General features: G+C 35.3%; 1 protein-coding gene across 4 annotated transcripts in view; it reads right to left on the bottom strand.

Moving 5' to 3' along the window:
• PAX5 (paired box 5) overlaps positions 1-15,305 on the bottom strand; it is a 356,088-nt gene that overhangs the window by 15,593 nt on the left and 325,190 nt on the right. For all 4 annotated transcript variants that reach the window (XM_074203322.1, XM_074203324.1, XM_074203323.1 and 1 more), the window contains one exon: positions 8,106-8,192. In XM_074203322.1, coding sequence (XP_074059423.1) covers positions 8,106-8,192 — 87 coding nt within the window. The remainder of the gene's footprint in view (positions 1-8,105; positions 8,193-15,305) is intronic.

The raw sequence follows: 15,305 nt of genomic DNA on the forward strand, positions 1-15,305 counted from the left end.
ATCTACTCAGCTCTAGCTGCCTTTAGGAAGTGGCTCCATGAAACCTAAGAAGTGATGAACAGAACTAGGAGAACAATTTACAAAATAACAATACTATAAAGATAAATATCATGGAATGAACTGAAAACTTTAATCAATTCAATGACTAACCAGGATTCCAGGCATCCGTGATAAAATATGCTACCCACCTCCTGACAGAGAGACAGTGAATGCAGGAGAAAGACTTTATAAGATGTGACCAATATAGTGTTGTTTTGCTTGACTATGTATATTTTTAACAAGGGTTTTGTTTTTATTGTTTTAATGGAGGAGAGAAAAAAATTGTTAATTGAAAAAATTAGATTAATTAAATAAAAAACAAAGTGAACCTATATAGAACTCTTTTGATTTGGTCTCCCTCCTTCCTCCTCTTACATTTCTCACAAGCCTCTACTTTTATACCTTTCAACCATCAAATCCTAATGTCTCTTAGAATCTGACTAGCAACTATACAATCTGAAGTGCTGGGGGGGTTTTCTAATTCACATTTCTATGGTGAAAATTTTTTAAAAAGTCTATTATTTAACATGAAAAATGAAAACATCACATCATAACACATTCGATCTTTCTCTCCACCATTATATTCCCATCTAAAATAAACTTGTCCTTTCTTCTGTCATTTTTTTCTTTCTAATTCATATTATCATCAATTTATTCCTTGACACAGTCATTTCTGGCTCACACTTGTTCTCTAATCCTTTTATAGAAGCCCACAGAAGAGCTGATTCTAATCCTAATTGACTGGTTCCAAACCCTTTCACCTAGCATGAAGCCTGTGCCAATATTGTCAATCTCATGACCCTGTCTCCTGTAACAACAGCTAGATAGCTCAGGTGTGTCCGAAAGGGAATCCTGTCAGACTCACTTACATTTCACAAGGTACACAAATCACCCGAGTTCAGAAGTGGGCACGGGGCATCAAACAAAATCTGCCGTGATCAGCATCGAGTGGAGAGTAATGAGGGGAAATGGTAAAGAAGTTATTACAACAAACCAGCATGAAATTGAATCATTTTTCTTCATTAGAAGGTGTTACTATTATCCACTTTTAGCATGTTTGGGTTAAGTCGGTCTTAAGCAGTCAGGCCAATGAGATGAGGAGCAGAGTGAACCAGCCTCCTTCCACAGTGAGTAGGGGTCTTTTTGGAACAAATCCCAATAGCTTTTGTGCTTTGGAGATGCCAGCCAGCATTAAATGCCCAGTTCTTCTCCCATTTTTTTTTCTTTTTCCAGATAGGCAATGCAATTTTCTGTGGCCAAACTCAACTGCTCAGGGAGCAGCAAGACAAAGGTGTAAGCTCATAGGAAAATAATTTGACAGAATCAACACTCAAGAGCTAAAAGGAATATAGTCCAATTATAATACTGGATGAGGAAATTGAGGTCTCACAAGATTAAATGACTTGTCCAAGGTCACACAGAAAGTAAGCCATCAGATTCAGGATATTCAGTACAATCCAATTTAATTTCTAATTAAGTTTCTAAACTGTGCCTGGCATTGTCTTAGATTAGGATACAAAGATCCCTTTCAATAATATGAAAAAATAGTCATTCTACTGGTGAATTTTTTCAGCTTTCTGAGAAGCATCATGGGAATGTAAAAATGTTTTTGCAATTGGAAATTAATGGCAATAGTAATTATCGTTAGCATTTTTGATCCTAGGTTTGTGAAGTGCTTTAGGAATATTATCTCATTTTAACCTCACTACACCCCATAGGTGGTATTATCATTTTCATTTTAAAGATAATAAAAGCCAGGCAGATAAAAGTAAAGCAATTGGCTAGAGTCACAAAGCTAGTCAGTATCTAAGGCTGGATTTGATGTATATTTGAAACCAGGGTTATCGATGAGACTTCTCCAAAACCAATAATTCCTCATTTCAAAAGCAACAAAAGGATTCAATGGGTTTGTATTTCTTAGTAGTTTTTTTTTTTGCAAGGCAATGGGATTAAGTGACTTGCCCAAGGTCACACAGCTAAGTAATTATTAAGTGTCTGAAGTTGGATTTTAACTCAGGTCCTCCTGACTCCAGGGCTGGTGCTCTATCCACTGCACCACCTAGCTTCCCCAGCATTTCTTAGTTTTAAAAATTAGGAAAATAATACTAGTTTAAAAATAATGTCTATTTCATTTCTCTAGGGGAAAGAGCAAAAGGAGGGAATATACATTTATTAATCATTTATAATGTTTCAGGCAATGCTTTATAAATATTAACTTTTAGGCTAGAAACTTTTGAGCTTAAGAAATCCTCAGTTGATGAACTCTTCCTTGGGCAAAGGAGTTTTGCTTTACAGAATCTTAACGAAAAGTCTACATTCCACAAATTGGATCCCAAAGCCATCTACCATTTGGCCCTATTTATGAGGGCCTTAGTAATTTAACTAACTAGTTAACTAACTAACTAGTTAACTAACTAATGCACTTAATGAGATTTGATGTGCTTCTTCTGATTGGAATGTGACTCTTTAATGCATTTATTATTAAAAAAGAATAAGTAGAGTATTATATTTCATAAACCCATGAAGAAGTCATTTATCTATAGAGTGGGGCAAGCATTTGAGCGATGATCAAAGGAGGAAAAAATAGAACGGCTATTGCTACTATAGTATTTTATAAATTAGAAAGGCAGAAGGAGAAAATACAGAGTATTTGTCAATTGGAGAATAGTAGAACAAATTATGGTATGTGATTCTGATTTCTATTGTGCCATAGGAAACAATGCTGAGCACAGTCTCAGAAAAACCTGGGAACACTTGCAAGAACTAATGCAAAAGTGAAGCAAGCAGAAAATAGTTACACAATAACAACATTTTTAAAATGGACAACTTGGAAATACATAAGGACTTGTATTGATGTAATGACTAGCATGGTTCCAGAGGACCAATGATAAAGAATGCTATATACCACTGGACAGAGAAGTGGTAGACTGAATACACAGAATGAGACAAATAGTTTTGGAGATGGTCAATATGAAAATTTGCTTTGTTTGATGATGCTTATTTGTTACATAGAATTTGTTTTGTTTTGCCATTGTATAGAGGGAGTGAGTAAGAGGGAAAGAAAAATTAACGCTTCTTAAGTAAAAATATTAAATTAAATTTTTCAGAAGGATGAAAAAAGATAAATAATTTAGGAAACAGACCATGAGCTTATCATGTAGACATAATAATAATAGCAGGATTTCTTCAGTTATCTAGATGTCTTCTGGTTGTCTCCTCTGTTCCAAGATGATTAGCTAATTCACAAATATTATCTTTAATGATATTAATTAATAGTAATCTAATTTTGTCTTTAGGATAATTTCATCATTCAAAAGGGGTAAAAACCAATGAGGGGAACTTCAATTTCAGTCTTATTTTCATCAATAGGAGAGAATTCATTGCTGACATTAAAATGATGACAACTTTTAAAGACACATAGCTCTACTTCAGAATTTTAAGGAAAGAAAAGGGAAAGAAAGTAAGGCCTAATGTGGCATGCCCTCTAAAATTTAAAGCAACCTTGAAATCTCTTTGACTCTATGAAAAGTCTTGAAACATGATTACCATTTGAGAAAAAGAACTCTATGGTCTAAAACACTAGAAAGGAATTCAACTAATAGAGGTAAGTTGTTTTCATAAATGAAATTCTGGAGACCCAAAGAGAAATGATTTGAATGAGGGAAGAAATTAGAAGTGATCTAAAGACATTAATATATATATATAGACAGGAAACTCTTAAGCCAAATTAGATAAAAAAATTAAAAAATATATATATTATATATAGAAGATAGAAGAATGGTCAAGTACAAGAATAGATTTAAACTGCAAGTCTTATAAAACGTTAGCCAGGCTAAATGTTAAAATTTAAACTGAGACTGGTAAAATAAGCTAAGGACAACAAAACAGATTTGTCTGTTTAAGCTAGTATATTGGATAAAAGAGGGGAATCAGGGTGTGTGGAATGAGATGAGATGATCTTTTTTTTTAGGTTGTTTTTTTTTTTTTGCAAGGCAAATGGGGTTAAGTGGCTTGCCCAAGGCCACACAGCTAGGTAATTATTAAGTGTCTGAGGCCGGATTTGAACCCAGGAACTCCTGACTCCAAGGCCAGTGCTTTATCCACTATGCCACCTACCTGCCCCAAGATGAGATGATCTTAGACCTGAAGAGGGCAGGATAAAAATGACTCATAGGCAGTTGGCAGAAAGATTGAATAAGGAGAAGTTTAAAAGAGATCCTCACTACCAGTGATGAATTCAAGTCACCAAACCCAGATAAATTTTGTCATAGTTACCAAAAAGAACTGACAGGTTTGATTGCTGAGCTTCAAAAGATCACAAAGAAGGAGAGAGGTACTCCAGGATTGGAGAAGAAGGAGAAGGAAGAAGATGAGGAGGAGATAGAGTCCTGACTTCAATACTAGTACTTTATCTACTATACCACCTAGCTGCCTCAAAGTCATTTACTTGCCAAGAAATAAACTTCAAGATTATAAAATGGGGTGGCAGCCATTTTTATTTTTAAAAATGATCTGGAATTTAGTAGACAACAAGCTCAACATAAGCCAACAATATCAAATAACTAAAGGAATATAACATAGTAGAAGGAGGAAGGCAAGGGATACAGAAGATCTGGTCATATGCATAGTGAATAGGAAGGAGTTAATGGATAAAGAAGACTTGACCCAACTATTCCCATAGTTCTACAAGAGTCTTTTTCTTATTTCCCCGTTTGCTAGTGACAGCTCACAACAAAAATTAACTTTATTCATTCATTTATTCATCTTAACTTATTTGTGTACATGGTGTTTTTCTCTCTTACATATATATATATATATATATATATATATATATATATATATATATATATATATATATTTAGTTACTTGTTTTTATATTGCCAGGGCCTAGAATATTACAGAGGGAATTGGTGGTGCAGTGGTTAGTACATTGGACCTGAAGTCAGGAAGACTTCTGTTTAAATATGGCCTCAGACCCTTTTTAGCTGTGTGATCCTGAGCAAGTCACTTAGCTTCTATTTACCTCAGTTTCCTCATCTGGAAAATGGGGACAATTATAGTTTCTACATCACATGTTTATTTTGAAGATTAAATGAGATAATATTTATAAAAAACACTTAGCACAAAGTCTGGAAATCGTAGGCATTATATAAATTCCCTTCCCCTTCACTAGTACATAGCTATTGCTTGATAAATACTTATTAAAGTAAAATGGAATTGAAATGAATTGGATATCATACTCCTATACAATGGTTGGACTAGATTCTGACATAATACTTCAAAAATAGTCCTTCCTTAAAGAAATTTCATACCTCAGATGTAACCTGTCCAAAATTAGACTCAAGATGCCAGAAGGAGTCTGCATATAACTGAAAACACAAGTAGGTTATAACCAGAAATGAATGTCTTTAGAACCTATATTACAGTAGAGAGAGCTCTGGAATTAAAAGCAGAGAACTCAGGATCAAATCTGATCTTTGCCATCTATTTTATGTGTGATCTTTTACAAATCACTTAGCTTCTCTTGGCCTCAGTTTCCTTATCTGTAAAATGAGAAAGATTGGAGTAGATATCTGGTCTAAATCCTAGGAAACCTGTATTGATTTTAACCAGAACTATCCATCTGATTAGAACTATACACAACAATATATGGAGAGGGGGAGACAACATTTTACCCAAAGTGTAACTTGGTTAAGGAGCTATGGCTTGAGGTAATAATTTTCAGTTAAAGTCCTCAAACAAACTGGTTTTAGCTCCATCCATCCCTGAAAACAGGACAGTTTATGGAACAACTACTTACAGATCCTTAACTCCAGCTCCCTGGGAAGGTCATTTCAAATGTAGAATATTAAAATGGCTAAGTAACCTATTAGTTGCAAAGTGGTTTATTTAATCATGATTAGTCAAGTCTGCTGGTTCAGTTGCTTAGAGATCATTTCACTTCAAACAAACAATGAAAAACATTTTTAAAAAGATGAACAAAAATATCTCACAACTGGAAGTCACAAATGTTACCTGGTCTTCTATAAAACTGGAAAATGCTAAAGCATTATATTCATGACAAATTCCTTATTTCAGTTTTACAAATTGCACAACAAAATCTTAATATTTTGTGTTCAATATAAAGTCAAAATAGGCTATAGTGGCTAAAAAGGATTATATTTTTCCTTTATATCATGTCTATGGTTAGAATTTAGAGACACAGCATAAATTGGACCCTAGTGGGATAGCACTGGCAAGACAAGGAGAGTAACATTATGTATGGAGAGCAATCTGCTTCTGGCTTCAGTCACAAGCAACTGATGTGGAAAAGAATGATCTTAAGTTGAATATCAGTCCCCTCAGAGTGTCTTTTCTTTGAATCCCTGGTGATTCTATTGTTTCCAGTAATAAAGTAATTATGTATCCAGGAAATTAACTTTTTTTCTCATTTGAGTTTTATTGGATTAATGTCATTACCATCATCATCATCATCATCATCATCACCATTATTTAAATGAAGAAACCTAAATGGCTCTATTTGATAGGAAGAAGTTTTATTTTGATGTTCACTGAGTAGAATTGATATACCATATATATCCAGTGACTGTTGGTTTTCCACACAGGGAAGACCACAGGTGTATTACCCAACTCCAGGACACTCAGTCACTCACTACTATGTTGTCGCTGAATGCATAGGTCTAGACCAGTGGTATCAAAACCAAATGGAAATAGATTCTGACTGTTATGTAATGATTTAGAAAACCACAAATTAGCATTAGCAATGTTGTATTATAGTTTTACCTATTTTGTTCCCATTTATAGTTTAATCTTATTTTGGTACTCTAATTCTTGCCATATATGGTCCACAGGCTACCATGGATAGACCATAATGACTTTAGAAAAACTCTAATCACTGTGAAAAATTTGCTTCTAAATGAGATCTTGGGAAAATGGGATAATTTTATCTCCCTATTTCCTCCATGGAATTATATATGATTCATCAGAATTCTGAGGACCATGATTAAATTTAACATACTCAGAGCTATTCAGGCATCTTTAGAAGTCTTTAATACACTAGCATGTTATCTTAAAGAATTTGCTGTCCTTTAGAGGGCAGATTTTTGGGAGCTGGGCAGATGTAAAACAAATGTTATAATGTTTATAGTAACAATTATAAGAATCCTATTGTCTATTTCTTCTCTCCATTAGCCCTTGATAATTCAATGGGGATGAGAGAGTGGAGGGGGAAGAGAAATGATGCTATCTTTGAGAGGAGGCAATCCCTTCATCACTTTTGAGAGAGTATAAATGACTCTGTATCCCTTCTGCCTTTCCCTCTCATCCTCTTCTCCTGTTTTCTTTCTTACCATTTTTTCTATTTCTCTTCCACACTATAATGGCCAAAGTCGATAAATTGGGGTAGGGAAAAGGGAGGAAAGGAAGGAGAGAATAGCCACCACTGGGGCATATGAACACAGAAACAGTTTGGTACATTAAAAACAGTGCTAGCCTTGGGAATTGAGAGACCTGGATTTGAATCCTAATTCTTACTTTTCCTGGCTATATGATTCTAGATAATTCACAATCTTTCTGAGTCTTAATTTTCTCATCTGTAAAAAGAGAATAATGATAGTTCTACTTTGTATTCCATAGGATCATTTCAAAGAAGTCCTGAAGGCACTATAAAAGGGGCATTATGATGATGATTGGAGTTGGGGTATCTGGTTACTAGGGAAATCATATACTCAGGATTGGATAACACAGTCAGAGTTTGTTCTGGAATGAAAAAAAAATCCCCATTTGAAACTCTCCCTTAGGTAGTTTATGACTATCCTTTGCATTCTAAGATATTAAGTGACTCCTCACAATTGACCTATCATTATTATATAATCCACTAATAGATTGTGTATAGACTGTGGAGTAATTTTTATGACCATTGCTTGGAGAAAATAGTTATTATTTTAGAAGTGGGTTTATAGAGCATTGAATGTTAACATAATGCACAGAGGAGAATGGTATAGATCTCGAAGGAGGCATGCCTGTGACACAAAGGGAAATCAAAGAGGGTTTTAGCCAGTACTCACCTAGAAGCCCAGGGTTGGGAAATCTCCAGGAATCATTGTATGTTGAATATTGTGGGTGGCTATAAGGACTTCCAGAAAACTCACTCCCTATATTTAACAAGGAAAAAAAAGAATTTGGAGAGAGGAGAGAAGAGGAAAGAAAAACAGAAAAGAGAAAAAGAAGGGGGGAAACCATTAATTAATTAAAGAGCACAGTTAAGCTTTGGAACAAAATCAACATAGTCAAATAAATTCTGAATTCTAATTTGAATTGAAGTAATATTTAGTCAAACATGAACTGAGAATTAAAATTACTTTAATAAATTAAATTATTCCACTAAGTCCAGCTCTGGTGCTTCTCTGTATCTTGGAGGTGACCCTGGGTGACCTTGAAGGCTATACCAGCAGAAAGCAGACTTTATTGGATATTACCAACCCAGAAAAGACTGCAATACAGGCCTAGAGAAGAACTGTGATCTGAGGATCAGTCAACTAAGTCACAAAAGGCTCATCACAAGAAAGACTGTTATTAAGTAATGATTTTTAACTTGAAATCTTACCCAAAAATGAATGCTGAAAACCATCTTTACATGTAATTGGAAAAAATTAAAATTAAATAAAGAATGACAAACAAAAAAAGTGGTGACTTTTGTTAGGTCACAGCAAATCATTTATTGAGGGGTGGAACTAGAAGTACAAATTTAGAGCTAGAAACAACTGCAGAAGTAATCTCACCCAACCTCTTCACTTTTCAGAGAAACTGTGATCCAGAGACATTGGTTGACTATAATAACAGACCTGGGAGAGGTCTTTAAAGCCCTTATTTTACAGATAAAGAAATTTAGATTCAGAAACTAAGTGAAATGTCATGTTGAGAACCAGCAGTATCTGAGGCAGGATTTAAATCCAGGTATTAAGGACTCCAAGTTCAAGGTTCTATCCATTATGCCACTTTTGTTGTTTTTTATTGTCTAGTCATTTTTCAATCATGTCTGAGTCTTCATGACTCCTTTTGGGTTTTCTTGGCAAAGATCCTTGAATGGTTTTCCATTTCCTTCTTCAGTTCATTTTACAGATGAGGAAACTGAGACAAATAGGATTAAGTGTCTTTCCCAGAGTCACAGAGATAGTAGGTGTTTGAGGTCAGATTTGATGAGTCTTTCTGACTCCAGGTCCAGTGTTTTATCCACTAAGTCAGCTAGTTGACCCATTCCTTTTATTAGAGTATCTCAAAGGACTTTCATGTTCATTGTTATAATGCCCTTTATTTTAGTCAGCAGAGAATTATTTTTCCCATTTTAGAATCAGAGATAGAGATCTGAAAAGGGGCAAAAAAGTGATCTAATCCAAATAGGTCAAACTCACTCATGCCCACTCAAGCTCTAGTGACACTCCCTAGTGCAACCAAACCAGATTAAATTGGGAAATGTTTTTAAAAATAAATAAAAGTACACTACAACATTATATTAATCTGTGGTTTTCTAAGTTGATATTATAGTCCTTGGGAACAGATTTCTACATGAGTTTGACACCACTGTTCTAATGCAACACCTTGTTTTATTTAAGTCATTAAAGAGGTCTCCAGTACCTTTATTTCCTTTAATTATCATTTACTTTAGAATAAATGTGTACAGATTGTGACACATTTATTTATACATATTTAGGGAAGTGGGTCTAGAGGACCTGAATTCAAAGCTGACCTCAGAAACTTACTAGATATGTGATCCTGAACAAGTTACCTAACTCTGTTTGCCTCAGTTTCCTCATCTGTAAAATGAGCTATCTATTAATATTGCCAAGTTGTCTGAATTTTATAATTATTATTTTATTTGATTCTCACAGCAGTCCTTTGAAATAGGTGCTATTATGATCTTCAATTTACAGATGAGGCAAAGGTGATTTGCCTAGGGTCACATGACTTGAAAGTGTCTGAAGGCAGATTTGAATTCATTTCTTTCTGATTCCAGGTTTGATGCTTTATTTACCTTACCATCACTTTCCAATATCACATGGTCCACCAGTATAGAAATTATATTGAATAGTTTTGTGTAACTGATTGCTTGTAGCACTGAAAATACTGATTACTATTAATTTGTTTATTATAAAGGAGAGTACTATGGATTTCAATGGTTATTGTGTAGAGATGATATATTAAAATGCAAATGACAATAAAAAATGAAAAAAGAATGAATTAAAATAAAAAGGTCAAAAACAAAATCATTGAAAAAGGAGTGGAAACAATTGATAGAAGGCAAGGAAGAGGGGAACAAATGAAAGAAAGTAGGCCAAGCAGAGGAGGCCAAAGATGGTGGTTGGCAGAGGCCAAAAGAAAAAAAAAAAAGAATGAGCAAGGAAAAGAAATGAAATGGAGATAAGGTCCATGCTCAACTATAGATAACGCAAACAAGAAAAAGTGAATGGTAATTAAAAGAAATAAAGATACTGGAGTCCTCTTTAATGACTCGAATAAGATAAGAATAACTGCAAAAACTAGCAGTTACAGTAGAAACTAACTTGCCCAGACAGAGATTAAGCTATGCCTGCCATACAAAGACCTTGGGAAATAACGGAGAGCCTTGTCAACAAATGAATGAATCAAGGGGTCACATCTGCAGCAAAGCTTTCAGCTTTCCTCTGTGCCTGAAAAAGATGGGTTCCCATGAGTTTAGAATGGGATGAAATAGGAATAAGAAAATATCAGCAATGAAAAATCTCTGTTGAGTGATTGGTGCAGCCATGTAAGGTAGAATGTAAAGAATGATGTCAAAGGACATTGCTTTCCAGGAAAGAATTTACAGTGAGATGACAATAACTGATCTGGGGATATAAGAGCAAATCTGAGTCTATGACTCTGACCTCAATTATAATTTATAACTGAAATTAAAAGGTGATATTTGGCAAAGCACAGGTCTGATTACTCCTCTACTCAATAAACTCCAATGGCTCCCTATTACTGCAAACATAAAATACAAATTTCTTTGCATTTAAATTCTTTCATAGTCTGTACACAAGTTACCTTCCTCTTTTTCCTGCACATTATTCCCTTTCCTTATAACTGAGATTCGGATCATAGACTTTCTTACTCTTCCTTATACAAGAGATTTCATTTTCTATTTCTGTCTTCTTGCACTGGCTTATCTTTACTCCTCTACCTAATAAGCCTCTAAGTTTCTACTGATATGAATTGATCCTTCCTATCTGTTCTGTACTTCTTTACCTATGACTACAATAGGATCCCTATAGTTCTTTCTTCTGGGTTTTCTAAATATATCACCACCAATAAGTAATTCAATGCTGGTGCCTACAATCTCTTATGAACCTCACAAACATTTTATGATAAGTTTGTGAATTAAAGATAAGCCAATTTTGGACCAGTTAATGTGAGGTAAGGGGTAAACTCATGAATGGATCAGGTGGGCAAGAGATGGGTGAAACCTATTTTTTTCCTACTCCTAAGGTTCCTTAAGTAGAGTCCCATGGCTATATATCATGGTAGAATCACTGAGTAATGATAAAACAGGGGGCCCTAGCTCAACTTTATGCTGAAATAAGAATTTTTCTTACTGAAAAGTTGTTTGGAACTCTTGTGGCTCTAGAACTGGAATCTGGAACTTGTGGCAAACTATCAAGAATTATGACTTACCTTGTGTACTACTGTGCCATCAAGGCAAGCATGTTGCTAGTAACTGTCAATGAGCATTTTTTTAGTTTTCCATAAAGTTACCAGGTAAGATATATATGGCATGATTTCATAAGCTATGATCTTAAAAAACATCCTTTGATTATTGGAAGTTACAGAGGATGCAATCCAACCAATCCAACCAACATGCCAGGTAATTGTATCATTCCCATTGTCATGGGACATGGGTATCATTATCTCAAATTCAAGAATATTAGAACTTCGATATGGTACTAAGATTAGAGTTGACCTAAGGAGTAGGTAGCCCATATCTGGAAGCTAAATCCAACAGGAGTTCAAGGGGGAAAAAAAGCTCTGAATCCTTCCTTGAGACAATTATGGACTGTACATTCCATCTGACCCATGCAGTAACCCTAAGGGACTAAGTTCTTTTTTTCCCCTCAAGATAAACTAACAGCTTTGCCTTTTCCTAGACATGGTTCCAATAAGTTATCCTAGTCGCTCTGATAATCAGAAAAATCATCAAGAAGGGAGAATGAGTTGAACATTAGATTATGAACTCCTTGAAGGCAGGGATGTTTCCTTTGTCTCTTTGTATTCCCAGTACTTAGCAAAGAGCTTGACACAATAAATGTTTATTGACTAACTGAAAAGATGTTTCCATCCTTCATTAAATAAGGTGTTTGTTAAACATCTAGTGTGTGTGTGTGTGTGTGTGTATTAATTGTATATATGTATATATACACACATATATGTATGTGTATATATATGTATATATATATATATATGTATACATAAATACACATAGCATTTTTCTAGTCTCCAGGGAAAATAAACAGAGTCTAGTTGACAGAGACTCGAGTCTTGGAGTTTATAATTATTGTTGGGGGATAAATCATCAGTTCAGATAACTAAAGCACACAAGATATAGGCCATAGATTTAGAGAGGGAATGAACTTTGGAGCTAATTTAGAGCAACCATCTCATTTTAAAGATGAGGAAACTGAGACCTATTGCAGTTAAGAGAGTGAGACCCTCTTTTTCTAGCTTCAACACTTTTCCCACATTTGGCCCAAGGCAACCATTCAGACACCTTTGCTGTTTGTCTAAAGAGGGAAAACAATCCTTAGAAGTTCCTGTTGAATTAGTCTTGCCTTGATTTTTCAAAGGAACTAAGAGAAAAAGGTTCCCAGGTGCAAATCCTTGAACTGCACCTCTTGAACTACAAGGTCTAGTCTACATGCCATTGCTTGTGTATCTTGCTTTACTTCTTTCCGGTGTACACCCTGAATAATCCTCCCCCAGAGTGAACATTGCAAACAAGGGAATATGGATAGAAAGATGGATAAAGAGATAGATGGATAGATAGATAGATGATAGATGATAGATAGATAGATAGATAGATAGATGGACATACAGACAGATGCTTGATGGATGGATGAATGGATGGATGGATGGATGGATGGATGAATAAGATGGATGGATGGAAGGAGAGGGATGGATAGGCAGACAGATAGATTGATAAATGGATAGAAAAAGATGGATAGATAACAGACAAACAGATAGAAAGAGATAGATATTCAGAAAGAGAGAGATAAAGAGATAGATATTTAGACAGATATAGGCATGTAAATTCACAATACATAGCTGGATAGACATACAGACAATGATATGGGGGTAGGTGCACACAAAGATACATAAACATGACATAAATAGTAGGTAGATTGATAGATGAGAGACAGAGAAAAAGAGAGAGAATCTTCTTTGAGAAGCTCAGTTTGAAGATGTTGATCTCTGTTCATCCTCTTTCCAGCTCACAATGACTATGCATTATCCACATCTTTACAATGCACAATAATCAGTAGAAGATACTGATTTTAAAAACAATAAGCAGCACTCCGATGAATAGCAATGAAGAGACATTTCCTTTCCTAATTCTTTTCTCTCTTTGGCCAGCCCCACTTACTCCCAGCCCCCCACTCCCCCCTCCCTGCAAGCACACGCACACACACTCACATCCAGAGGCCTCTCTGGGGGACGCTCTGGTGCTGACAGGCTGAGGCTTCCAATTCTCTGTTTTTTATGCCTCAGTGGTCAGGGTGTCAGGTTTCTGCAGTACAGACCAGCCAAGAGCCCGAGGAGTCACTGAACACCATCAGTTCAGTGACAGTACCACTCACTTCATCCCACATACTCTGCATATCCATCAGCCGTGCGAGGGAAGCACCAGAGACAGAGACAGTGAGAAAGACAAAGAGAGAGCGACACAGGGAGAAGATGACGGAGACAATGACAAAGAAGATGGGGATAAAAAGTCACCGGTCCTGTTACTGCCGTCACAGGCCTTGGACCAACAAATGCTACAGGAGTACAATGAAACTGTGAGATGAACAAACCCTGCATGAATGTCTTGAGATTTCACCAGATAGTCCAGGGTCCATCAGACATCCTTCTTGGCAGCATTATTTAATGATAAGTCACTAAAGATAAATACTACATATAAACTACTCAGGGATGGAGACATGGAGACAGAGAAATAGAGTAAAAAAAAAACCTCAAACCCAAAACACATATCTCTGTTAAGTGCATATCTTTGACTTCTCTCTTTTCTTGTTGTTTTACTAAAGACACTTTTAATTAAGATTACCCTTTGGTAAAGACATTGAGTCACACACCAGTTCAGCTTTGAGCAAGACTCATTTCTAGTAAGTCCTTAGAAAGGACACAGTGATGCTAAGGCAAGAGGGCACTAATGGCCTCAAATACCTTGCTCACTTAATGTTTGTTGACTAGATTTTCACTATAGGAAACTGAGGCCTGGAGTTCTATTTTATTCATAGAAGATAGAATTAATGTCCAGAAACAGAACAAGCCTAGTATTTTCTTAGGGTCTATCATCACATCCAAACTAGGAAATTATATCATTTCATTTCCCCACTCTAACATCTCTGTAAAAAACCAGTCATCCATATGAAAGGCAAGAAAACTCAGTCATCCAGATGTCGCCAAACATCTGGATTTGGCACATAAAGCAGACAAAATGGAAAGATAGTGACTGGATATTTAACTATGTATCTGAAACTAAAAAAATCTGAAAAAAAGTCTACAATTCATTCTTAGGTAAGCAATAATACTTGGAAGACTTAATTACAGTCTTTGGCAGTGCTTTTCCAAGAATATGTGTACAACTCTAAATTTTTTTCCTGTACTCTGGGAAGAAATAATACAGGGACTGAGGAAAGAAAGAGAAGGTTATGTAAAGTAAGAAAATGAATCCCCTATAACCATGGATGAAAGTTAGCATGGAGATGAGTATTAATGTAGGGAAGAAATCAGTATTTTAAGAAAAATATGCTTGGCTATGACCTTGAGAAAAGAGAAAAAACATTAACTGATCAACAAATATTCATTGAGTATCTTCTATGAGCAACCTCCCAGGAAAAATACTATAAAGGAAATAAAGATGTGTATGACATATGGTCCTTTAGGTAGCAATGTCAAACCTCAAATAAAAACAGACATGTAGGCCACACATTAACTTAGAAAACCATAATTAACATTGTATATGTTATATTTTTAAT

Source organism: Macrotis lagotis, chromosome X (genome assembly GCF_037893015.1).
Source record: "Macrotis lagotis isolate mMagLag1 chromosome X, bilby.v1.9.chrom.fasta, whole genome shotgun sequence".
Classification (NCBI taxonomy): Eukaryota; Metazoa; Chordata; class Mammalia; order Peramelemorphia; family Peramelidae; genus Macrotis; species Macrotis lagotis.